The sequence below is a fragment of the Platichthys flesus genome, chromosome 7 (assembly GCF_949316205.1).
Source record: "Platichthys flesus chromosome 7, fPlaFle2.1, whole genome shotgun sequence".
NCBI lineage: Eukaryota > Metazoa > Chordata > Actinopteri > Pleuronectiformes > Pleuronectidae > Platichthys > Platichthys flesus.
In genome coordinates this window covers 4,811,594-4,838,971 of record NC_084951.1, presented here as the reverse complement: position 1 = coordinate 4,838,971, position 27,378 = coordinate 4,811,594, and the positions used below count along the sequence as shown (strand labels likewise).

Here is a 27,378-nt window from a genome sequence, read left to right as displayed (position 1 = left end):
TGACGTGTCGGCAGCATGGCGGCGCTGAGCTGAGGCAGCGACTCCACAGGACTGACACCGATAGTCTGAGGCTCGTTAGCTTTCCTGTCACCGCGGGGCCCGGCCGAACATGACGGCCTGAGAGAGGAGCCGCGACCAGAACCGAGAGATGCAGCAGCAACTACCACAGCCCCGGCCACCAGCTCCAGCCCAACCGCAGCAGCAGCCGCAGCACTACTCGCATTCGAAGGCAGAAAACAGCAGAACCAAGAGCATGTTTCTGTCCCGGGCGCTGGAGAAGATCCTCTCCGACAAGGAGGTGAAGAGGAGCCAGCACAGCCAGCTGCGCAAAGCCTGCCAGGTGGCGCTCGGTACGTGTCGGTGTTGTGCGCTGCCTTTGCTTGTATGTGCCTCTCATCGCTAGTATCTGGGAGACAGCGGAGTTAGCTAGTGTTAGCATTAGCATCCGAGTGGCCTCCCGTCGTCAGCTCAGGTATCGGCTGACGTTCACGGGCAGCAGCAGCTCGGCGTGTGCTTGTTGTCACTCTCATGTCTTTATGTTGGGTCTGACATCTTAACAGTCTGCACAGCTGTCACCGGGCCAACCAGCTAGCTGGTAGCCGCCGTTAGCTCCTCCGGGTTGGCTAGGTTAGCTAGCTAAACAGACCAATCCCTGTATTGTACGTAGCACTGTCACCCGGCCAGACTGACTGGTCCTGCTCTGCACCCAGACAAACAGGCGACCTCACTCCAGGATACTGGAGTGTGTCCTCCTCCATTCAACACTGATAGTGTTACATACACACACACACACACACACACACACTGTGATCAACCTAGCTGATGGTGTGAATGTGACCATGTTGATAATAACCCTCCTCAGATAGTGGTCTGACACTCGTTCTGATACAATGAGCTGTTGAATTGAGGAAATGGCAAACAACAGGTAGTGTTTCCTTGTCGAAGAACAGTGAGGCTGTTGAACCACAGGACCGACTGCAATGAAATACATGTCACATGTGAGAGGTGGGCAAACAGGTTTGTGTGTGTGTGTGTGTGTGTGTGTGTGTGTGTGGGTGTGGGTGTGGGTGAGTGTGAGTGTGAGCTGCCCCTGTCTGTCATGGACATTCTCATTATTCATGAAGCCAGCTGAACACAACACTGCTTTTCGAGTCCTCGTGCCACCATCTTGGGCCATGTTGTGGTTATCCTAACACCGTGGTTGTGGCTGTGTGTCTTGTGTCTTTGTAAATTCTACACCAAGCTTCATCAGATTGTCCCCAGTGCCAAATCTTTGTTTCTCAGTTCAAATATCCAAGTTGTGCTGTGGACTGCAGGCTTTTGCATCTGCTGCCTCTGTGATCTATCAGGCATGCAGTGGAAAGTGAGATTATATTTTAATGGCTGTTTTCTTTTATTTAAAGACAATAGTTTAGCCAGTCGACAAAATAGAGAGAGCAAGTACTATCAACCTCATATACTTTGGTCCAATCAGACTTTTTCCAATGTAGAGAAAACAACTGGGTTTGTATTTTCATCTACCTACTAATTCCATGAACCTCTGTGTGTGGAATGCATATCTCCCGAATTGTTTATCTAATTTGCCTCACATTTGCCATGCGTATTGTAAATTGCCCCAAGAATGCAGTGCAGAGTGTGGTGTGATTTAGACATGGATATGTTCAATATGAATAAAACAACCAGCAACCGGTGCTCTGTAGCAGCCAGTGGGGGTGGGGCAATATGCCTTAAGCCTGTGGACTTAGTTGAAACTTTTTCCACGTCCTATGTAAACTACAGCAGCAGCCAGCAACTGGAAACCTGCAACCAATAAAATCTGTCCTGCCATATGAGTTTGATAATCGGATCATTTTTATTTCACCATGTCAGACTGACACATTCACAGGTGGCGGCAGTAAATTCATAAAATAACATCCTCTTCAGAAAGTTGTCCTCAAAGTAAGAGCACAGCAAAAGCCTTATTGCTATAATGCTTTATTTTGAGCAGAATTATAGAGCTTTTACTTCGAAAAGTTGTGGACTTGTCAGGGTTAATTAAGTAAATCATTCAAACTATATAAGCCACATATTTAATGGTAGTAATAAACAGTAATAAAGCAAATTCATTTTCATTGTATGAAAAACACTGACTGACGATAAACCAGGTAGGACGAACAACTTCGCTCTGTACCATACTGTGTTTATAGAAAGCTTTGCACACAACCTGCAGCTCAAACAATAAAAAGTGCCGGTAGAGTGTAGACCTGTTTGAGGAGGACTCACTAATGATAAGGAATAATTCTCAAGTAGCTCTGGAGCATTAAAGGGATGGTTCACAGAAAAAGGAAAATTCACTCATCAACTCACTTCTACTGATTTTTCGGTGAACTATCCCTCTCTAACCCAGGACAAGCAAATGGCTAGTACCAAACTGGCAGGTTTAGATTAGAAATATCAGGGCAATAAAATGTATGCTCACTTTAACAGTGACTGATATTTCTGTGAATATTCTCTGTGCCTGTGTAAGGAGGTTATGAAAGATGAGTCTAGTAGCGTTTTCTGCCACGTTGTGTTTGAATCTAATCGATATGGACGGTCACATCTGCCTGAATGCAGACCATAACTCACTATGTAGCCAATAATGTGACACCCAGTAGGTAGGAAGTACGCATTCACCTTTCGATTGATTGGAGAGGGATGAAAATTATGAAGAATAGGAAATTGGTTCAGGAGCGCTCTTTAGAAAGCATAAAGATGGGGATCGGAAAGTGTGAGATCAAGGTGTAGTCAAAATGTTGTTAAATCCTATGTAATACATTAAATTGACCAGAATTTTTTTTTTCCTGAAGATTTCAGTCCAATCACATCACATTGCTGTGAGCTGCGAGGGTCAAAGTAAAGACTTCAATAACATTTCATCTCCTGTGTCTCCCTTTACAGATGAAATCAAGGCAGAGCTTGATAAACAAAAGTAAGTATTCTTATGCACATACCTTTACCCACTGAATGAATCAGCAGTGGGTTCAAGGTTTCTTCAGAGTTCGGGTCTACCCTGAAGCAGTCTGTCGTAAACAAAGGGTGATCACTGTGATTTGTGACTTCGGCAATTTGCTTCTTTTATAACTGCTACTTAGTAGTATATCACCAGCATTTCAAGCAGGCTTCAGGTCATGTGTCTGCTTCTATAGGCAAGCTGTTTTCTTAATTATGTGCCATTATGCTTTTCCAAGGTTTTAAAGATAAAAGTCAGAGCTCTAAATTCTGCACTATAAAAAGTAATATGTTTTATAATGCACTTCATTAGCATACCATGAGTATTTTCTTTAGGTATGTGAACAACCAGTGTTAATAGAAAGAGCTGCTGTCATTGCATCTCTCCTCTTTCCTGCAGGGATGGTTCCGTGGTCCCACCCAGAGCAAACTACATTGAGGCCGACAAATATGTGCTGCCCTTTGAGTTGGCATGTCAGTCAAAGTCCCCCCGGATAGTTAGCACCTCTTTGGACTGTCTGCAGGTTAATATTCACTGTCACATACATGCACGCGCACACACATGTTTACGCACATGCATTCAGTTGAACTCAGTTCCACTCAACCCCTTTTAATGTCAAAATGACTATTTCAATTTCTACACCTCCTTCAAATGTCAGACATGCACCTAGAACATAACAGGCACACACACACACACACACACACACACACACACTACATCCTTTAATCTATTTATAGCTTCTCATAGATGGATGCAACCCCTGAATTGCGTAACAGCTATGAATATTTACAGAAGCAGACAGGGAGGACACAATTAAGAACTCTTTGAATTGCATTATGAGATACAGTGAGAGTGGAAATTCTCTTTTTCACAATTAAATGAAGACGCTGTTCATATAAACCCTAAATTTACACACATGCATCTCAAAACAAGCCCACAATCAAACACTTCTGCTGCTCTAACCTGTGTACTATCGCTCTACGGTAGAAACTGATGGCGTACGGCCATATCACAGGCAACGCCCCGGACAACAGAAGCCCGGGCAAAAGGCTGATTGACCGCCTGGTGGAAACAATCTGCAACTGTTTCCAAGGCCCGCAGACTGATGAGGGAGTCCAGCTACAGATCATTAAGGTACCCCCCCCCCCCCCCCCCCCAAGTTCCTCTCTGTACATCTGGAAGGCTTCAGAACCTCTGTCTGTCAGTGGCATTGTTTTATTCATTTTTTTTTGGTTTATCTTTGGATCAATGAGGCAGGAGTGAGTCCACTGTATTTAAGAGAAGTCAGTCATGGTTCTCAATAAAGACGAGTTTCTACATCTTTATTGTCATATCTGTTCTAATGTGATGAATTTAGGAAAGTTATATAATGTTAAATATTTAAATATGCTCTGTCTTTAGTTGCATCTTTATCACATCAACCACGTAAGACTAATTGGATATGTGATTTCACAATCATTCAAAAATGTCTGGCTTAAAAGTCACCTTTACTTCCTACCCAGCAGTTAAGTGATTGTGGCCTGACTAAACACTAAAATCACGTAAAGTTTTTTTAGACTCATTAATCTAGAAAAGCTTCAATAATTACGTTCATATCTCAGTTTTCAGAAGTGCTTGAGCATATTTAAGAATTGTCTTTGTGTATGCATTAGGTTTGGTTCACAGCTGGTGCGTATTGAAGTTTACTCAGAGGTTTATTTAAATGTCAAACACACCCAGGTTGGTTATAAAGGTCAAAGTCTGGCCTGTAAGAAGCATGCAGTATTATCACTGTTGACCAAAGATTTATACGTCAGACCATCAACATCATGAACTCTGACTAATACAAATTATTTTATAAAACAAATGAAACTGCCTTGAAGGTATTTGTTTAATTTTGAATTCTTTCATTTGAAAAGGTTTGTCTAACAACAAAATGGCAAAAGGGTATGATAACTAAATATCTGCGGCTTACAGAAGTAGGGAAGTGAAGTTGTGACTCAGCAGGTGAAGCCGCTGCATCTTCTCCACAAGACATCCTGTGTGATAACGCTTCACTTCCTTTTCTCTGCCTAGGCCTTGCTGACTGCAGTGACCTCCCCGCACATAGAGATCCACGAGGGCACGGTGCTCCTCACCGTAAGGACTTGCTACAACATCTACCTGGCCAGCCGCAACCTCATCAACCAGACCACCGCCAAGGCCACGCTCACACAGATGCTCAATGTTATCTTCACACGCATGGAGAACCAGGCCGTTAGTTTACACACCTATCACCTATCCATACAATTGTTGGCACTTTTTTGGCAAAACATGGGAAATGTAATATTTACCACTCTGGATGTTGTCTTGAGATTTAAGGCAAAAGGAATGCAAGTGAAAAATATCTGTGAGATACTTTCTGAACAACAAAACAACCTGAAGAAGAAGGCCGATGAAATGTGCATTGCCCCAGGCTGACTACTCTTAGGCTACATCAACATCACCATGTTTTCATTACAAAACTCTGCTTCAGATCCGCCCCCCTCAGCCGCTAAAACAGAGAATATTGAAAATTAAATATATATATATATATATATATATTCTTACAACTGTAAACACTACAGAAGTGTTATTATTAGGTTTGTGCTCAACTTATAGAGCCATGTTAGTTCATTGCACTCGCATAATCTTGGCATGAAGCTGGTGTAACCCTATAATAAGGCCCGCTGAACACTGGTGGTGATTCAGTTCCTTCAGTTTTATTGGAACGTTAGTGGATGATAAGCTCATCACTGATGGGAATAATCTTGTCAGAATTTATAATATGAAGAGACTTTATTATAATGAACAATCTATTTTCTTTCAAGTTCTATTAACATCTGCTTCTATTACATGAGGCAGACTGAAAGCGTTGCATTTTGTCTTTATCAAACTCCTCTTCTACTCCTCCTGACTCCGCAGGCTCTGGAGGCTCAGGAGCAGGAGAAGGAGAGGCTGCGACCACCGCAGCAGAACCCATCTCCAGTCCCTGGTAATCAGAGGTCTGGCTCCCCCTGGTCGGACCGGACGCCGACCCCAGAGCCCCAAGGCTCACCTTCTCCAGCTGCCAGTACTCCAGACCTCACAACCACCTATACCACCAGCTCAACACCCACACCATCAGCCCCTGACGTGGACCAGGATCAACCACCAGACACAGCATCAATTAATGGAGAACCTGATAACGGCAACAATATGATGAATGGAGGAGAAGAACAGGCCACACCATCAAGAGGTGTGTGTCAACTCTGGCTTTCAGTATAAGTTCCAATTCAGGAGAAGCTTGTAGATCTTTCTTTCTGTTTTTCCTCTCACGTTAAGAAAGTCTGAAGGTGTTACTCAGGGAGAAGCATCTTTCAGGTTGTATTTTCTTTCATCCTAATCCCTCTTCATTCTCAGTTTTTGAAGATGACGGTGCAGAGACGCCTCCTACAGCATCACAGCCGGCTGTGGAGGGGGACAAACCAGAGAGCAATTCAGATCCAACAGAGTCAGCAACGACTGAAGGAGAGGAGGAAGAGCAGCCGCCAACACAGATACTTAGTGGAACAGGTCAGAACTTAACCTGTTTTACTTATGACATCGATACACTTCTTTCATGGTTGTGAGCTGTAAATCTCTTCTACTGCCTTGCCCCCAGGAGACGAGCACCCAGCCCACCCTGTCCCGGAGCAGACAGAGGCGGCCCCCACCACAGTCAGAGCAGAGGGCCAGCAGATGAATGGCATCATTGAGGACCGCTCCTCTGTCTCATCCACAGATATGCTGGTGAGCAGTGTTAGAAAAATTAGTTATTATCCAGTGTTTCAAAGTTCATCTTAAAGTGGTTGTAGATGCTTCAGCTGTTGGGGTTTTAATTATGAAATAAATTGTAAAATTGTTTCAGATTCTGTCACTCAGCTAAAAGTGTTGAGAGCGTTATAAGAGCAAAGTAATATTGTGTGAAGAATAGCATTTTTCTTTACTGAATAGATATTAAACAACCCAAATATAATTTGATAAGCAGATCTTGTGTGCCTCTGCAGGAGCATTAATGCAACATTTACACAGATCTCTCAAGTCCTGATTTTGCTTTTTATTTTTTTTAACTAAATGTCTTCTTGTGCAAAAGTGCAGAATTTCAATATTTGTCTTAATGCCCTGTTCAGACCTGGTATTAACATATGTTCTGAGTGAACCCATCACAAGTGGCCTGTTCTAAACACATCCGATCACATATGCAACTTTACTATAAGTTAAGTTTCTATGCATTTGGAGAAAAAGAAGATAACCTTTTTGTTTTGGTTAACTGGTCATTGTTAATTGTGTGATGGTTGACAAAAATATTTTAAAACCCTGAGAATTGTTAAAATACTTAAGGTTGATTGTGAAATTGCTGCGGGTCAGAGGACGCCAGTACATGCTGGTGAAGTTACAATTGAAACAAATGCGATGAGTAAGGCAAAATGAGAGACACATGTGGGGAGCATGTTTACCCTGTTGGTAAGATTGTTGATCTAAACAGATAAAGGGAGTAACCAAGACTTCAACCTCTGGTGCGAAGGAAACATTTGGAGCTTTGCCACATACCTTCAACTATTGAAGGGTTCTGACACAGAAACTGGGTCAGGCTGACAATTCAGGGGACATTCAGACTTTTTAGTTAAGTCTGAACCAAAATAACAGATGTGAAAGGTGCCTCAGATGAGTTGTTTACAAACTTGCAAAATAAGTCACACCGAAAGAGGCGGTCTTGTTCTAGATTGAATTGAGCCATGGTTCCGATCGTTTGAAATGGGAAAATAATTTTTTGGGATAGTTTCAGCTTTTGGAAGAAGAACATAAAATACAAGCCTTTCTGGTCTCTCCAGAAATGTAATTTTAAATTTGTTGAACAGTGTCACCAGTGTTGAGTACTGCACCTGATGTTGGTGGTGCTGGTAAACATACCATAATGATATTATGATATAAAGTGGCAGGTTCATTAATATTCTCTATACAAATGGAAAGATTACAAACCTGCGAACTGGGAACACAACAACGTCAGACACATGCTCATCTTCAAAACAGTCAATGGTCAATGATTACAGGACGTATGTATGTCACACAAAATACTTTGATACTTTACTTGTTAAATTGCAATGTGAAACCAAAACAAGATCAAATTAATTAATACAGTGTAAGACTTCAAGCTTGGTTTGGACTAAAGTGGGATTGACTTTATTCTTCTGTCCCAGGATGCAGAAACCCTGCAGGGAGCCAACAACGCTGCACGATTCTCTCACATTCTCCAGAAGGACGCTTTTCTGGTGTTCCGCTCGCTCTGCAAACTCTCCATGAAGCCACTTGCTGATGGACCTCCAGACCCAAAGTGAGTTGTTTTCAGTCATGAACAACGGAGGGTGTCCGCAATTTTTTTTCCGGAGTTTATATTTCACACATGAACAATGCAGGAAGAGATTTTCCTCTCAGACGTGTTTTCAACAACACAGAAATCTCTGCAGCGTTCAGCTGAGGGGTGGTGCAGAGGCATAATGTAATGTTTTAGTTCTGCTGTATAGAGCACATGTTTTTGTTAACAGCACATCGATACTGGCATAGTCCCTTATCAACATTAGCTGTCTTTGACATCCTTGTTCGTGTGTTCTCATTGCTTATTCATCCGGAGATATTTGTATTCTTTTTGCTTCTTTTCTTTTTGAGTACGTGGCGTGTTAGAAACACCATCAGCGCTTTTGCTATGGCTGGAGAATCTCCGGAGAAGCTCAGTTCAGTGCATGTCTGAAAGCAAGTTTAGTCAGTGGTTTTTTTTACATCATAACGTGAAGATATTTTTTGTAACACTCAAACAATCTGTGTTACCCAGAACTTGAGTCCTGAATCATGAACACTCCTGCTTTGATGCATCTTTGGTCTTTTATGTTGTCCCTTCTTTTTGTCACGCTGCAGTTTGCAAAAAGAAATGTAGCTGCCTTCAGCACACGCACACTGCTTCAGCTCAGTCTCTACAGGTTAACTTGCCCTTTTCCATCCTGGTGCGGTTCTGTCATCTCTAGTTACTGTAACATTAGACACTGAGCCAGCCAGTCTGAATAGGCCAGAGTAAACTGAGCCAAGTAGGAACCTCTGAGACGTCAGCCTGGCCTACATTAGATACCATGAAACACCATTATACCCCTGTAGTGTTTGTTCTCCCTAATTCAGAGTTAACTGTATCACACTATTTATAGATAAAACACGAAAACACCTGAATTCCATTGAGCATGCTGCCATAAGTGCCTCAAGTGTCTTTGTAGATCACTTTATATTGCACTTAAGGTAGTATAATTGATACTCATACGGTTCCTCTCCTCTCCAGGTCCCATGAGTTGCGGTCCAAGATTGTCTCCCTACAGCTGCTGCTCTCTGTGCTGCAGGGTGCCGGGCCAGTGTTTCGCACTCATGAGATGTTCGTCAACGCCATCAAACAGTATTTATGTGTGGCACTTTCCAAAAATGGTGTGTCCTCAGTGCCTGAGGTGTTCGAGCTGTCCCTGGCTATCTTCCTTACCCTGCTCTCCCACTTCAAAGTCCACCTGAAGATGCAGATTGAGGTACAGGATGCAACCGTTTGGTTTGACAAATCTTAGACTGATTGAGGAAGTTCATAGTTCAGTTGTCACACTTACTGTTTTTTGTCCACCGTGGCTCAGGTGTTTTTTCGGGAGATTTTTCTGACCATCCTGGAGACATCGACCAGCTCCTTTGAGCACAAGTGGATGGTTATCCAGACACTGACACGCATCTGTGCAGGTATAAATCCACTCATTCAAGTTTTCCTCAAACTATAAGATGAATAATCGAACTAAAAATGGAGAAACTTTTTTAATTCAGAAAAATTTACTTAAATGTTGAAATTACTGCCATCTTTATTTAGACATTACAGGATATTCATAGGAGTATCCTTGGGAGATTTGGACACATTTTTAGCTGTCCTGTATTTAAAGCTAGTTATTCATGTTTTAATCCATCCACTTGAGACATATAATGAGACAGTTGGTCTGTTTATAACTCTTTGTTGTTGTCAATAATTAGATTCCTCAGTGGATTCAGAAAGGCTTTTTGTTGGTACTACCATCCATCAGCTCGCATGTCATCGTTTCACCAAGTGCCACCCTGACAGTGATGCATTTAACCCTTGAGGTTTCTAGCTGCATGGTGACGTTTTTGAAAGTTGGAATTTGAGAAGTTGTCTTTAAATCCTTTTACGAAGAAACCCTGATATGGTACTGCAGTCAAAGTCATTCATGTAAAAAAAAAAACGGATCGCCACGCCAACACTGTCATCTCCCTTTGTATCTAAAGAAATACATTTTGTCAGTATCATTTAAACTGTTTTGTTATTGAAGGATTTCCAGTTTGGTAACACATTCCTTTCCCTCAGATGCCCAGTGCGTGGTCGACATCTATGTAAACTACGACTGTGACTTGAACGCCGCAAACATTTTTGAGCGCCTCGTCAACGACCTGTCTAAGATTGCTCAAGGCAGGAGTGGTCAGGAGCTTGGGATGACTCCTCTGCAGGTAAACAGTGATGGAGTCTCACAATAATGCATCATCCACATCATAGCATCCCATTTTGATTTCAATGTTCTATAACTTGGATTTTGTACCCATATCAACAGGAGCTGAGTCTACGTAAAAAGGGTTTGGAATGTCTGGTTTCCATCCTCAAATGTATGGTAGAGTGGAGCAAAGACATGTACATCAATCCAAACCTTCAAGCTAACCTTGGTAAGTACTGTGATGGACAGTAAAGAAATGTGAACAATGCACACGTTCAGGTCTTAACGTATTATCACTGATATTTGCAGGCCAGGAGCATCCGTCTGATAGTGACGGAGGAGAGTTGAAGCTCCCGGAGCAGCTGGTTGGACGTCGAGATAGCATCAGCTCGCTGGACTCCACCGTCTCCTCCAGCGTCAATGTTTCTCAGGCCGACCATCCAGAACAGTACGAGGTCATCAAACAGCAGAAGGACATCATCGAGCACGGAATCGAACTGTGAGCCCTTTTTCTTAGTCTGGTTAACATTTGTATAATGGTTTATTTGATGTTGGCCTTTATCAATAGAACACTCCCTGAGTGTGTAAGATTTCCCATTTTGTTCTTGTTTGGAAAAGACATGCATAGATTTGTTCATTTTCTTCTTTTCCTAGGTTCAACAAGAAGCCAAAGCGAGGTGTCCAGTACCTGCAGGACCAGGGCATGCTGGGATCCAAAGCCGAGGACATCGCCCAGTTCTTACACCAAGAGGAAAGACTGGACACGGTGAGCGATTACACTATGTTTAATTGTACAAAGCTGTTTAGTCAGGTCAGTCATCCTCCAACCACCTTTTCCGCTGCATCCACAGACCCAGGTGGGAGAGTTCCTGGGCGAGAATATCAAGTTCAATAAAGAAGTGATGTACTGCTACGTGGACCAGCTGGACTTCTGCGGACGGGACTTTGTTTCAGCTCTCAGAGTGTTCCTGGAAGGCTTCAGACTTCCTGGTGAGGCCCAGAAGATCGACAGGCTGATGGAGAAGTTTGCAGCTCGATACCTGGAATGCTACCAGGGGTAAGGCTTCATCTTTACTGGAAAAATAGATCTCCCGCTAAAATATTCTGGCTTGATTTCCGAAGTTGTACCTGCGTTAGGTTGTTTTAAAATTAAAACATCAGACCAGTGCAGCTGCTATCTGTTGCCCTAATATGTGACTCCTTTTGCAGACCGACCCTGTTTGCCAGTGCAGACACTGCCTACGTGCTGGCATACTCCATCATTATGCTCACCACAGACCTGCACAGTCCTCAGGTGAGAACTGTTCAGCTTTGTGTCTCGTCACCAGCATCGCCATGTCATCGTATGTGGTTCCTGGTGTCACAGGAGTCCTAATGGTTGTTAATTACGAAACAAAACTACACAATTCTTTTATGCATCGTGGAAATTTGTTTTTGTCTATGCAGTATGAATTTTACAGTATTCTGACCTCAAACAAACCAAGGTTTAGAAAAGGAAAGCAACTCTTTAAACTTTTAGTGCTGTCAGATGCCAAATCCTTACAAAGAAGTTTTTAACACTGACAGTGTTTTGAGACGTCTATTTAAAAACCAAACTCTGCATTGGCAGGCCCACTGTATCAACACAGTGTCTTCATGCAAACGGATGACAGGGACACATAGGCCTCTAACGTTCTGACTTGTACAAAGGAAATTGCATTTGAAATTGAAAGTCTGGGAAAAGAAGGTGTAACATATTTCACACTGTGACACACACAACTGAAGCCAGGGAGGAGCAGTGAGAACGTGCAACAAAGACCCTGTCAGACGTGTACCAAGCCACATTAAAAGACAGTTTACTGTAATGTTTCCATACATTGCTTATTTTTGTCAACTATCACAATATTTATAGTAACTAGCACATATTGGTTTAGCTGAATCAAGTATTAACCCTCAAAATAACCTACAGGAGTGAGTCAGAGCGTGAAGACCGATCAAAATGTACTCCCTTCCCCGAAATCTCCACGCTCTGTAAGGCTCAAAATTGTCCTAACAAAGATATCTGTACAAATACACACACTAACAGCAGACCCATCTGTCTTAATTAGACTGAAAAAGACATCATTTTGTCTTTGAAAACTAATTATGTATGAGTTTATTTGCATAAATAGCAGGGGATCGACTACTTAAAGCTGTCCACTTGTGATCAGATCATCTGAGAGGGTTGTGAAAACCAGGTCTGAATAGGCCCATTGATTCATATAAACCCACGCTGTATTTTTTCGAAGCACTGCAATCAACCATGTTTTTAATCATCATTTAAATTTGAAACAGTTTTAAAAAACCATCAAGAATTTACCCGTGAAACATTTTCATCCCAATCTTGTCCAGCACAATATGACAGTAATGCTTTGTGTGTATGTTCATACATACAGAGTCCTGTTGTTAAAGCCCAGAATTCTTTCCCTTCTTTAACAATCACTCCAACTCTCTTTCTCAATTTTGTTCATGATTGCAGGTAAAGAACAAAATGACAAAGGAGCAGTACATCAAGATGAACCGTGGTATTAATGACAGTAAAGACCTGCCGGAAGAATATCTATCTTCTATATATGATGAGATCGCAGGCAAGAAGATTGCCATGAAGGACAGCAAAGAGTTTTCACTCACCCCAAAGTCCACCAAGCAGAGTGAGTACCTGTGTGTCAGCTCATGCACCTTCCAGTAGGATTACTCGCAAACAAATGGTTTTCTCTAACTTTTTGAACAGTGTCACTCTGGCTGTTAAATAAAGAGCACCAGCACAGTGATGCATCCTTTAGTCTCCTTACCTCCCTGTATGCTGAGAAACAAAGCTATGTCCTCCCTCCAGGTGTGGCCAGCGAGAAGCAGCGTCGTCTGCTGTACAACGTGGAGATGGAGCAGATGGCAAAGACTGCTAAGGCACTAATGGAGGCCGTCAGCCATGCTCAGGCTCCCTTCTTCAGCGCCACACACCTGGAGCATGTCAGGCCTATGTTCAAGGTATAGTGTCAGAGCAACTGTTTGCTGTAGCTTAGTACATCAAGAGGAGGAGTTGGGGGGGGGGGGAAACAAATAGAAACAGAATTAAGGTTTCAATTTCTGTGTTGTAGCTGGCGTGGACCCCCTTGCTTGCAGCATTTAGCGTGGGACTGCAGGACTGTGACGACCCAGAGGTGGCCTCACTGTGTCTGGAGGGCATCCGATGTGCCATCAGGATCGCCTGCATCTTCAACATGCAGGTCTGGTGACATTAGTGATGTAGAGGAGATGATGCATTTGTTTGTTTTTCCATGAGTCACATCATAATTATCTTGTACATCATTCTTTATACGACTCAATGTTCCTAGTGATAACAACAGACTATGTAGTAACATGCCCGTGTGTCTGTAGCTGGAGCGAGATGCGTACGTCCAGGCCTTGGCCCGATTCACCCTGCTGACAGCCAGCTCCAGCATAACAGAGATGAAGCAGAAGAACATTGACACCATCAAGACCCTGATCACCGTGGCCCACACAGATGGAAACTACCTGGGCAACTCCTGGCATGAGGTGAGATCAAGTTTTCTTGAATCTCAGGGATAAGAACCTTTGTAAAGGATTGATCGAATATAGTTAAGTGGCACATACATTTTTTTCATAAAATGGCAAAAAGAGAAGAAGCTTCCTACCTCACATGATGGAGAAAGTACATCCATGATTATCTGTGTTTTATTCGGAACTTGTCAGAAAGAATATTTCAAGTAGTGGTACATTGCATAACACTTTTTTATTAAATAAAACCAGAGTAGGGAATAACTCTTTTCAGCTCTCTTAAGTTAGGAAATGTCTGATATTTGTGGTGATATTCAAGAGAGCTCAAAAGATTTCTTAACTTGTTAGGATTTGCCAGTAGATGGCGTCCAGGCAGAGATATGCAAGTGTATTCTTGTCATTTAGCTTTATATATATTTTGTTGTGGCTTTCTCTAAAAGAAGAGGTCCTAGCAAGAATACAAATACATTTTCCAAAAGTAATGATTTGATAATGAAACATCACAGTTACTGCTCCTCATGTAATTTGCATGGATGAAAGCTGTGGAGAACAAGCTCTGGCCATAGCAGGGTCGTTCATTCATTCAGTGTTTGATAAGTATTTCTAAATTGATTTTAAATTGCAAAACAAAAGTTGATAGGATAGAGCTGGAAAAATAAAAAATGTGTTAATACCTTAATTTTTAAGCTCCATAAGACAAATAGTTTTACAGTGTTTTTCTTATGGGCTTTTGCAAATAAATTATAATGAAATATCATTATCAATATATTTTTGCAACCTAGATATATTGTCACTTAATGTTTCACATTTCTGCTGTTTTCGACTTATTTAATCTTCCCACTGTTCTCTTCTTCCATCTTCCCTAATATTTCAAACTGCTATAGATTCCTCTAAAATACGAGGTCATGTCTCATATGAACTGCATTCAAAACGTTATTATTCATCACAACAGTCTGAATAACATAAAGTTATTTGTGGTTTCTATCTGTGTTATAGATTCTGAGGTGTATCAGCCAGCTGGAGCTCGCCCAGTTGATCGGCACAGGGGTGAAGACGCGCTACATCTCAGGGGTGGTGCGGGACAAAGAGGGCGGCATTAAGGGCTTACCGTCTGGCACAGAGGAGTTCATGCCATTGGGCCTTGGTAAGACGTGCACAAAACTTCTACTCTAAATTTAACCCGTAACATAATATCTCCAGTGTTCATTGTTTATGCAAAAACAACGACACTGTCTGAAAATAACTTGAGATGTATGGTGCTGAATAACAACGCAATCTAAAACTTAAGCATTGTTTGAACATCCACCTAAAACCTGAGGGTTTTCTGAAGCGGATAGATACATGAAATTAAAAGAAGCTAACATTTTATATCGTAAACATTTGGCTTTCATTGTAAATCATCATCGTTTCCCCAAAGTTCGTGAACATTTTAAAAAAAAGGAAAAACCAGGCAGACTCTGATCCCCCTTTTTCCTCCTCCTCAAGCATGTCTTACCAACTAAGTCTCAGGTCAGCAGAACATCGCCTGGGTCTGAGTCTTCATTATTATTTTCATTGTTGCTTTCCTCAATGAAACTCTACTATACACCGCTTCAACTTCGCTCATCTCATTCAGATTGCCAGCCATTGTCTGAAACACTAATATCGAAGAGAGATAACAAACTACATTTCCCATAATGTATTTAACCTTTCAGCACTTATCATCCGGTTGTAAAGGAACAAGCTCAAATGTCACACAGGGTCTTAAATGCATAAACCAAATATTTTGCATCCAGTCTAATGAATTAAAACAGCAAACACAATCATTCTGCACTAAAGCCTTGTTCAGTGTGCTTTTAAAAGTCTGACAAACCTTTCGTCTGTGTCTGATGCCTGACTGAACATTAACCTGTGTTCAATGGGTTTGCTGTTGCAGGAAACCTGGTGGGAAGTCAGGACAAGAGACAGATGGCTCATATCCAGGAGTCGGTAGGAGAGACCAGCTCTCAGAGTGTGGTGGTGGCTGTGGACAGGTAAGACAAAATACTCACAAGGGAGCCCACATACAGAATATCAATACCATAAGTGCATGATCTATATACACTTTGTGATTTGTAATGAATGAGCTTTTCTATTCCCTAAAAATACTGAAGGTGTTTTTTTTTGTTTGCAGGATCTTCACTGGTTCGACCAGACTAGATGGAAATGCAATCGGTTAGTGTGGCTTTCTTCGATTCTCACATCTCTGTCCATCTTTTAAAAGTAAGAGAAGTTATTCACAGTGTTGCCATGTGATTGCTTCCAGTGGACTTTGTGCGGTGGTTGTGTGCCGTGTCTATGGATGAGCTGGCCTCGACACACCAGCCAAGAATGTTCAGCTTGCAGAAGATTGTGGAGATTTCCTACTACAACATGAACCGCATCAGGCTGCAGTGGTCTAGAATTTGGCAGGTCATAGGAGACCACTTTAACAAGGTCAGTGAACAAAGTTTGGAGAATTGTTAATCAGGCACGAGTAGGAGCTGCTTTTATTGAGTGGTGTAGCAGAGAGTAGCAGGGTGATGAGGTTATCTTTTGTTGGTGCTCCCTGCCGCTCTGTGCACTTAATGCTGTCCTGCAGTGCCCCCCTGAGGAATCAGATTTATAACAGTGGTCTGAGAGCTCTGTAATTATGTCTACTCAGCGTGTATGCAGTATCCAGGTGGGAAACATTTATTTTAAAATGTACTTAGGTAGGACATGTTTTGGTCTTGAAGTTGTATATTTATGTTGGTCTGTGTTTTGCCTCATTAGTGTTTTTTTCACTGTCTGCTACTTCAGCACCAATCAGCACAAAGAGTCTGATAATGGCCAGTGAACACAGCAGAGTGGTTAATTGCTAAAGAGCCTGATAACTCCCCTCAGCGGCTGAGCTTTAAATCACCAGCCATATCAGCTCTAAGTGTTGTATTTACAACTTGTTGTGCCCGTAGATAGCCTGAAAATTTAAGTATCGCAGTTTAAACATGATCGTAAACTCGGAACGTAACAAAAACACGATAAGCCCATTTAATCCATGGCTGATGTATGTGTCTCTTGCAGGTGGGTTGCAACCCCAATGAGGATGTAGCCATTTTTGCCGTGGACTCACTGAGGCAGCTCTCGATGAAGTTCTTGGAGAAAGGAGAGCTGGCCAATTTCCGCTTCCAGAAAGACTTCCTCAGGCCGTTTGAGCACATCATGAAGAAGAACAGGTAGATAATAGACATTTTTATTTATATCATTGGTGGCTCCGATGAAAATGTTTTCTACCTTAATACATACGTGTGTTATTTACACTAGAAGTGTGGAAGAAAGTAGATGTTTGTTAATCAAATTTGAAGATATTAATTTGATGTTCTGCACCATGTGATAGGTCCCCCACTATCAGAGACATGGTGATTAGGTGTGTGGCTCAGATGGTCAACTCCCAAGCAGCCAACATCCGTTCAGGCTGGAAGAACATCTTCTCAGTGTTTCACCAGGCAGCCGCCGACCATGACGAGACTATAGTGGAGCTCGCCTTCCAGACCACTGGGCACATTGTCAGTGAGTACAGCTGCGTTCAGATCCACAGTGAACACTACTTCCTGTTCAGGAAATGTCGGTTCAGAAAACTTCCCTTCACTAACACACACACAGCAACGTCCCACACGTTGACATCACTTCCTCCGTTTGTTGCTCTGGTAACATAAACACATCAGATACCTTCTGCTGCTACTGTTGAAATAAAATGTTACACCTATTAAACTAAAATACAGATTACATGGCCTATTGAAACCAAAACTGATACCATTACTAAACCTCTTGTGATTGGAATGTGTGAAAAATGTGATATGTTGAATTTAGATGTACATTGTCCATTTTGGCTGAGACGCCTAAAAGCCAACTTACAGAGGTTGTGATGTGTCAAGCTGACAGTGAGACATACTGTCAGTTTTGCTTTAGCTTTTATAAGGCTAGTCTGTTTTTGATTTCTTACTTTCCTTCTCTACATCCCTCCTCCCTCAGCAAACACTTTCCAGGAGCACTTTGCAGCTGCTATAGATTCGTTCCAAGATGCAGTGAAGTGCTTGTCCGAGTTTGTGTGCAACGCAGCTTTTCCTGACACCAGCATGGAGGCCATCAGACTCATCCGGCACTGTGCTAAATACGTCTCAGAAAGACCACAGGTAGAGGCAGCTGACTTGTGACAATGCCAGTTCAATAAAATGGCAACTGTGACAAAATAATCTCACTCACTATGTGGTTTCTTCAGGACTTATGATGTAATATTTCACTTGATGATCTTGTGTCACACTCTGTCTCTGGCCAGGCTCTGAGGGAATACACGAGTGATGACATGAATGTTGCCCCGGGGGATCGGGTGTGGGTTCGTGGCTGGTTTCCCATTCTGTTCGAGCTTTCTTGTATCATCAACCGCTGCAAGCTGGATGTTCGGACCAGGTACATAAACAGTTCATCGGTGGAGTGTAGCTCACACTGTTGTTCTTAACAAAATTGGTGTGATCTGGACATGATATACATTAAATATTAATACAATTAAACATCTATGGAAGTGATGACGATTACTAGATTATTAGCATAATTGCTATTTTAATAGTCGTTTCATTGGCTTAATTATACAAGATAATACTGAGTGGTTCCAGTTGGTCTTTAAATGTGAGGATTTGCTGCTTTACTGTATTTATTTATTTTTTTAAATGAGTATCTTGTGGTTTGGAACTTACTACACAAAGGGGAAAAAGACCTTTGAGATCTTTATCTTCAACCTCAGGCCATGTTGACATTTTCACAATCAATTGTTTTTTTAAATAAATTACAGATAATCCATGATATTTATCTTTAGTTAACAATTAAGCAACTAACAAGTAACTCATTCTTACCCAGTATCAGTTGTTAGTCAGAATAGGTTGGAATTGAGGCTCTGATTTGTTACTGCAAATCATCAACATTTTATGCAGCTCCGTAATGCACACACACAAAATACAGAAATATGATAAATATAATGTATGAAAGATGAAAAAACTGACGCATAGATACAATGTTCTCCACTCAAATAGCATGCACATTTAAAAAATAAACTGTAACAGTTGTTTCCTTAATACAAATAGTACATTTTGACTGAAAATCTACATGCATGTAGAATGCAGCATGATATCACAAAGGATATATCATTGTAGTGCTAGTCATGTTTCCCCTTGCCGCTCATCAGTCTGATGAGGCTTTAACTGTTTCTTTGCTTCTGACAGAGGTCTCACAGTCATGTTTGAGATCATGAAGAGTTACGGCCACACCTTCGAGAACCACTGGTGGCATGACCTCTTCAGAATCGTCTTCCGCATCTTTGACAACATGAAGCTCCCTGAGCAGCAAACAGAGGTCAGAGCTCACTGGTTGTTCATGTTTTAAACAAGCAGCTGAACTATTTGAAGGATATCCTCCTCTGGGATTTGGAGAGGCAGGAGTCTTCAGTTACTGTCAACAGTTGTATGCACTTTTATAAAACACCTGATCATGTTTGTTTATTGTTTGCTTGTAGAAAACCGAGTGGATGACAACAACATGCAACCATGCGCTGTACGCCATCTGTGACGTGTTCACTCAGTTCTATGAGCCTCTCAGTGAAATCCTGCTGGTTGACATTTTCACACAGCTACAGTGGTGTGTCAGACAAGGTGGGTGTTTAAATGCATGCAGCGTAGAGCAGAAACACATTCTTTTCGTGTTCCTATGGCAGAAAAGGAACACATAACTATGTTATCAGATTTTATACACCAGATACTTTGCTACTGTCCTGATTAGCTATTGTGTATATGCAGCCATGACTGAGTGGAGTGCAGAGGGGTAGAAACATACGCTTCCCCTTTCCTCAGCATTCTGCTTCCCTTCAAATTTCCTCAGCATGATTCATATTTTCACTAGACTCGGAGATTGTGAAAGAGACTTTCTATATAGACCAGACAAGTCATGATAATATGGTGCTCATACCAAAATATTAAGCATTTCATAATTTGTGTAACATCTCCTACAGTATAAGTTATTTATTATTATTAACATACTCCACAGCCCTCATTTTAACATGGGGTGCATACTGATCTTATGATATTCCACCTCTAATATGACATGTGGTCTAAATATTTTACTATTCTTTCAAACTTTTTTTTGTTCTTGTAATATTACCCCTTGTCTCTCCTTAAATTATGACATTTGTCTTGTAATATTCATATAATATTACGTCAGTTTGCAGTCTCGTCATTACCGACTAAAGGTGCATTAATCATGATTGTCAGTTCCTAATCGATTGTCGGGAGAATTAACGATAGATTTTTGATTAATCGTTAATATTTTATATTAAAATGCACTATTTACAGGCTCTGTTAAAATGCAGTGAAAATATAGATCTTTATTACAAGGTGAACAAGTTAACAAGTGGCAGTTAAACAGGAACCGCTCACTGGTTACACGTGAAAATATGCGCTGCTGTTCTCTTAAGCCCCGATGAGAGTGCAGCTAGCCGCTGTGAGCTAGCTGGATTTTACGGTTCTCGACCTCTCAGTCCGGTGGTTGTCACCCCTCACCCAGAGCCGGCTCTGTCTGGGTCCGAAGGGGCTAGCTTTGGAGCTAGACCTCCTACTGGAAGAGAGCAGTGGACTCCTCAGGCACTCATGGAGACGTATAGCCTTGCAGTGTTGGCAGTGAGCGCAACAGAATTACTTTTATGACAAAATGTCATCTAGGAAATTCTTAAGGATCAATTAATCGATTATCGATTAATTATGCCCATTTCTCGTTTTTACTAACGGTCACTAACCTACCTGTAACTTTTATTGGCAGTGTAATTATTTTACAGAATATGGGTATACATGAGTATTTTTGGCAATGCGACTTGGCTATTTAGACTATTTAATAATGCATGATTATTTATAGCTCAGTTTGAAAATGTAATGGGCTTTTTCACTTTGAAAACGCAAATAAAATGTTCTCCCCATGTACCCCCTGAACCACTTTGCGTACCCCTGGGGGTACATGTACTCCAGTTTGGGAACCGAGGCCCTAGGCCACCAGGCAGGACAGTGTAATTGATTAATCCGTTTAATTACCAAGATAAGAATTTCAATTTTAATTTAAACAAAGCACAATTCGACTTTTATCTGTGCCATATATTAATGATGCATATTTAGGTTTGTAATGAGCAGTGTGCTTGAAATTTTGTTGTATTCAATTGAGAAAAATAATCGTTCAAAGATAATTTTCTGTTTCCACAATAAAAATATTCTTCTCTGAATTAACGTGATGGTTAAAAAACGTTTAGAATCTCCTATCCACAGGATACCGTCCCTGCTGTTAATCAGCCTGAGCTTCCAACAGTGCCGTGCGATTACAAGTTTTACATTACTTAAAGACACAACTATCTCACTTTGTCTCAACCCAAAGCGTTCAGTGCTCATATGAAGCAGCTGTGAAGTCATTCTCTTTCTTTTACAGACAACGAGCAACTGGCTCGATCAGGAACTAACTGTCTGGAGAACCTGGTGATTCTGAACGGGGAGAAGTTCAGCCCAGAGGTCTGGAAAATCACCTGTTCCTGTATGTTGGAGATCTTCCAAAACACCAGCCCTCACGCGTAAGTCCCCAACCCCTGTTGTTGACTTCAGGTCGGATCAGTTTCTATTACAGCTGTTGAACAATGTTGATGTGAGAATTAAATGTAGTCCTGTGTTTGAGTTATTGAAGGTCAATTTAACTGTTACAATGATAACAAGCACTGCAGAGTTTAGGACTTATGGCCGTTGTATTTACATTGCTGTTGTATAATGCTGCGACAGGATGTAAGTTACAACACCTGATTCTCAAATCATTGCGTTTGCTTTTCACATCAGTTTGTTGACTTGGAGACCGGCTGGACAGGATGAGGAAACTGCTGATGGGAAGCACTTTGTAAGAAAACAAATAAATTCACTCAGAGACTAAACAATGATTCCATTTAACATCTGCTTTGCTGATGCTGCCTACTTGGTCTGGAACATGATAAGCAACTGTTTGCTAATGAAAGGAATGTTTTATTTCCATGATGTATCTGAAGGATGGCACTGAATGGTTTTGCTACTCTAAATCTGCAGGATGCTGATTTCGACAGTCAGTCCCAGAGCAGCTACGACAGAGCTCTGTCAGAGAGAGGACACAGTCAGATGTCCAGCGATGACACCTGGAAGGGAAAGTCCAATGCTCGTGAGTACATGGAATGCACAAGCACACACTAATTTATGTCATTGTCCAACCCATAATCAAAACGAACCTGTAAATCAGAAAATATGAGTTTTAAACTCAAATCATATTTGTTGATGTAGCTGTTTTTGTGCTACATGAGTTGCAGACCAGAAACTTTTTGCTGGGCTGCTGATCAAATGTGTGGTACAGCTCGAACTAATCCAGACCATAGACAACATAGTCTTCTACCCAGCAACCAGCAAGAAGGAAGATGCTGAGAACATGGCTGCTGCACAGGTTGGTAACGACAGCTTCTGTGAAATGCTGCTCTCTAATCTGAATTAAGACCTTAAATGTCAGATAAAAATCCACTCCAAAACTTAAGTATTGTTTGAAAACATCACCTAAAACCTTTGGGTTTACAGAAAACTTTTTTTCTCAGCCTCTGACACATGAGAGACATGAAATAAAAAAATTGTATAGCTTAAACATTTGTAAATAGCCGGCAAACTCGCCAAGGGCACTAACAGACAACCGACATTAGTATGTATTGAAGCCAATCATGATCTATTTCATCCATCACATGTAAGAAAATTCTTACATGGAGGATAAGACACACATCTTATCTGGCTCTAAAGGGAAAAGCACATAAATGCCAGTCTTAGAGGGATAAATACACACACATCCAGTGGAAAAGGGCTAAATGAGGAGACAATCAACTTCTGATTAAATATCAGATCAGGTCTAATGAAACTTATAAAAGTCTCAGTTATTCCTATAGCCTAAGTTGTCCCAACACTTCCCTCTCTTCAGAGAGATGCTCTGGAAGAATCGGACGGTGGAGAGCTTGGTCCGGATCAGGGTATGTACAGACACATGACCTCTGCACACCTCTTCAAGCTACTAGACTGTCTGCTGGAGTCACACTCCTTTGCCAAGGACTTCAACTCCAACAACGAACAGAGGACGGCACTCTGGAGGGCAGGTAAATAGAATCATATAAACATCTATTTTGAACTTCTTCTGTATGAGGTTATGTGACTGTGTTTTGTCTAAACACCTTCACGTATATACACATTTTCTACGGTCAACACCTTGAAGGTCTTTAATCCTATTTCTAAAATGATTTACTGTTGCATGGAAATGTAAAATCTGGACTGAATTCTTTGAACTACTGGGTGACTGATAGGTCAGAGGTTTTTTGATGTCATTAAAACAAAGGAAAGGACATCACTCTTATTGTAAAACTGTCTTGTTTAATTTGGCTCTTCCTCTACTGTTGTTTAGGGGGGTTCATTAATTTCGGGGTAATTTTGTGTCTTTATTGGAAAGTTAGCAGAAGAGAAATGCCAGGATGCATCGATGCATTTCAATGACGAAACATCCACATTTTCTATATAAGTGCTGGTGGCTGCTTTTTCATCAATTAATGCAATCAGTTAGACAAACATGAAATGAGGTTTTCAATAAAAAAATCTGACAATAGTAAGTGTATGACAGTGGTTAGTGCTCTCGAAACTGATTTGACATTATTTTGTTTAGGTCTTGTTTGCTACAGCTAGGAGTTATGATGTATAACATAGATCAATGATGATGCAGTCACAGTGTTGGATCTCAGGCAATGCACTGCCCCCTTTTAGTTCTTCTGGGTTTCTTGATTTTAACAATCATCACCTTTCTCTTTGCCATCAGGGTTTAAAGGGAAATCCAAACCCAACTTGTTGAAGCAGGAAACCAGCAGTCTTGCATGCAGCCTGAGGATCTTGTTCAAGATGTACTCTGACCCTCAGCTGAAGGACTCGTGGCCTGACATCCAGACACGCCTGCTGCTGTGAGAACAACCTACAACACCATCTTTGTTAAAACGACCAACATTTCAGTACAAGATAAAGCTGACAAAACTGTATTGTTTATTTTTTTCACCATGATAACGAAACCAACGATATCTTTCAGTTCTTTTCAGTATCAACAAAAATTTATCACAAAAGAATAAGTAGAATTTTTTCATAAAGCTACAAATTTCCTAAAACAGTTGGGTGCTGTAGGTCCTACATAAAACTACTCAAACAGACATAACGGCACCGATTCATACATGCTTGGTTCACTAGTGAGTATTTACAGCATCAGCACAGTGTATGTGAGCTGTAATATATTGGATTGCCCATTCTCACTATAATGAGACTCACTAATGTATTTTCAGTAGACAACAAAAGAACAAGATATCTTAAGGTTTGGATACAAATACTCAAAAATTTTATATATTGTACTTTACCTGTGTAAAGAGCAGCACTGGTGTTGTTCTGTGTTGTGTTAGCTGTGTTTTGACGCACGGCTCATACTTCATTATATATTTATCAACTGTACGTGTATGTACTTCGTAGAATTTACTGACATGTGAGAGCGTGGCACAAATCACTGTGTTGTGTTTGTCGCTGAGCAGCTGCACTCGTTGACTCATTTATTACATCTGGAATGCCTTTGGGTGGTGTTAATCATTAAGGCGTCCTTGATCTGCTTCTCTACAATACTAATACTTTTACAGAGGCGGTGGTGATAGCGACAGAATCCCTCTGTCTGTTCCGTGTTTGGAATATGTCTTTATGATGTTGTTAATAATATGGGCCTTGTTTCGTCTCCGTCAGGGTGTGCAGCGAAGCTCTGGCCTACTTCATCAGTCTGACCTCAGAGAGCCACAGAGAAGCTTGGAACAGCCTGCTCATGCTGCTGCTCACCAGGACGCTACGGATGCCCGATGATAAGGCAGGAACATGCACACATAAACATTCAGATAAAGACACTCGTAGTAAAATTTCAACTACACATGTCAAGCTGTGATTAGATCTGAACTAGGATCAGAAATGAAAGAGACTCAGGGCTCTCTGAGGAAAAACTAATGGGATTTAAATTGTATGAGGCAATTATTTTTCCTCTTTTAGTTTCAAATTTTGTGATGTTAAACACAAGCAAGCTGACACCCTTGTGTGTCACTCTGATTCATGGATGAGTCATGGCAGCCAATGACTCAGTGGAATTTTTTTTACATATTCAGGGCATTTTAGGCCAAAACTTTTGTAGCTTTTAGTCGGGCAACTTCCCAGCATGTAGCTTAAAGCAGCAGGAAATATTGGCACAGTGCTGCCAGCTACAAAAAGATCGTGCCACACAAAACACTGCATCAACAAAAATGAAAACACTATTGTTAAAGTAGACCGGTCTGCACCATGCTGTTGTGCAGGGATTGCTGTGAGTTTTGGGAAAGTGTGTTGAGTGAATTTGCCTTTATAAGCAGAAAGCTTTTAGCTATAATACATACATTTAAACTCTGCACTGCGAACGCTGTGGTCCCAGCAGGGTCCATACATCCCAGTGGAACCACCCCTCCTTTTGGGGGTTGCATTTTTTGAAAAATAATTAGCAGAGGTTCAACGTGCTGCGGATTTACATGTTTCATTTTCTCCTTTATTTCCAGTTCAAGCCCCATGCTTCCTGCTACTACCCCCAGCTGTGTGAAATGATGCAGTTTGACCTGATCCCTGAACTGCGGGCCGTCCTCAGGCGTTTCTTCCTGCGCATCGGCTCCGTCTTCCACATCGCCGCTCCAGAGGGGGCGTCTGCTCGTTCTCCCGTACCCTAGATTGGGTGGATGCAGAAAGGAGTGTAGGGAGCGGATGGGGGAAATGGAAATGATGGAGGTGGACATGACATATAAGAGACTTTTCCCCTCTTCTCTCTTGGGCTGGAGACAGATTACAGAGGGACTACAATGTCCGCAGGAAGATAAAAAAGACCGTAGCTTTTCCCACTCAGATCAGGACTCGGCATTAAAGTGTTCAGCTTTTCTACCACACTTAGTTTGTAGAAAAGTCTTCACCCTGTACTTCCTCCCTTCTTTCTCTCGGGGATGAACAGCACTGTGACCAGCTCTCTCTGCTGACTGTTGTCATTCGTCATCCCTTGACTCATCTCAAACTGTAATGACTAGAAAAGAAGTGTACACAGATAATTTATTGATATTGTTGCGAGCCCTGTACCGGATTTTTCTTTATTTAATACTCAACAAAAGAAAGTATATCTACATGATGAAAGCAAGTGAGGTACACCATGAATTTGATGAATCTTTTATTTGATCTTTGCGAAAATCTGTGTTGGCCACCTGTGCCTGTTAGAAAATGATGACACCATCAGTTTCGCCCTTCTTGTGATTTTGGTGATCGAATCAAAAATGTTGTAATATCCATTGTGTACCACAACCCAAAGCATTGTTTGTCACTTTAATGTTCATGTTCCTTGTTATTTGTGTGTTATTTGGTTGCGGGCTCTTTCCATGTAGCAGAGACTGAAACTCTCATCTGCATCTCTTATCATTATCAGAGGTCGAATGCAGCTTTGCTTGGGACGTTCTCTGTGACACAACCGTCCTGTCATCTTTATCATTCTTGCCTGTCAATGAGATTTTACTTATTTATTTTTGCTCATTTTCTTTCATTTGTTTTATGATACTGTTTCCGGGATAATTGCTGGTTTACAATGAAATGATGGTAGAAGGACTCTTATCATACATTCCTTCATGTGTTGACCCACTAAGCCTTAACACTGAAGGATTTAGCACGGAGTCAACTCCTCCTGGTTTGCAAACCCTCCCACTAATCCACCGGTCAGCTCTACGCCACCCTCGCCTGTTGCAGACAGTATGCTCATGTATGAACACCACCCAGGGGGCCGACCTGCTCTGGCTGGTTGGAATGCTCATCAGTGTTTTGTCAGATTCAACAGAAGAATTGGGAACAGAGCAAAACCAAAGCTCGCATCTACAGAGGCACTGGAATCTCTGCGCCCTGGATCCTTGGTCGTTTATTCCATGCCTTTTTTTAAAAGAAGGATGTATGTAATTATTTTAAGTGCATTTAAATATTTTTTGAGAAGCATTCCTGTCCGCGCAACTATGGATGTCTAATTTTCTTCCCTTAAGCTAGGGAATATATAAATATATATATATACAGTAAATGGGAAAAAATGCCGACTGTAAAGTTTTCAGTGTAAGATACAGAGAAAAGAAAGTGCTATACAGTTCTATACATAATATTGTGATGTAATCTTTCAAGCATTTGGTGAAGTAATCAATAAACCTGAATTCTGATCCAC

The 27,378-nt window shown here is 41.4% G+C and overlaps 1 protein-coding gene across 1 annotated transcript; it reads left to right on the top strand.

Moving 5' to 3' along the window:
* On the top strand, nucleotides 1–27,378 carry arfgef2 (ADP-ribosylation factor guanine nucleotide-exchange factor 2 (brefeldin A-inhibited)). Its single transcript, XM_062391458.1, has 39 exons — nucleotides 1–350; nucleotides 2,920–2,950; nucleotides 3,371–3,494; nucleotides 3,959–4,105; nucleotides 5,027–5,206; nucleotides 5,894–6,206; nucleotides 6,371–6,523; nucleotides 6,612–6,739; nucleotides 8,188–8,321; nucleotides 9,309–9,543; nucleotides 9,643–9,742; nucleotides 10,374–10,513; nucleotides 10,615–10,723; nucleotides 10,804–10,993; nucleotides 11,149–11,260; nucleotides 11,346–11,551; nucleotides 11,704–11,788; nucleotides 12,992–13,163; nucleotides 13,346–13,497; nucleotides 13,608–13,736; nucleotides 13,888–14,046; nucleotides 15,025–15,172; nucleotides 15,944–16,040; nucleotides 16,181–16,221; nucleotides 16,313–16,482; nucleotides 17,089–17,240; nucleotides 17,402–17,574; nucleotides 18,037–18,197; nucleotides 18,341–18,471; nucleotides 19,278–19,407; nucleotides 19,568–19,703; nucleotides 21,514–21,652; nucleotides 21,909–21,966; nucleotides 22,149–22,257; nucleotides 22,403–22,533; nucleotides 23,050–23,221; nucleotides 23,929–24,067; nucleotides 24,879–24,996; nucleotides 25,706–27,378. Exons 1-39 carry the CDS (start codon nucleotides 149–151, stop codon nucleotides 25,868–25,870), a joined length of 5,571 nt encoding a protein of 1,856 aa, XP_062247442.1. The 5' UTR covers nucleotides 1–148; the 3' UTR covers nucleotides 25,871–27,378.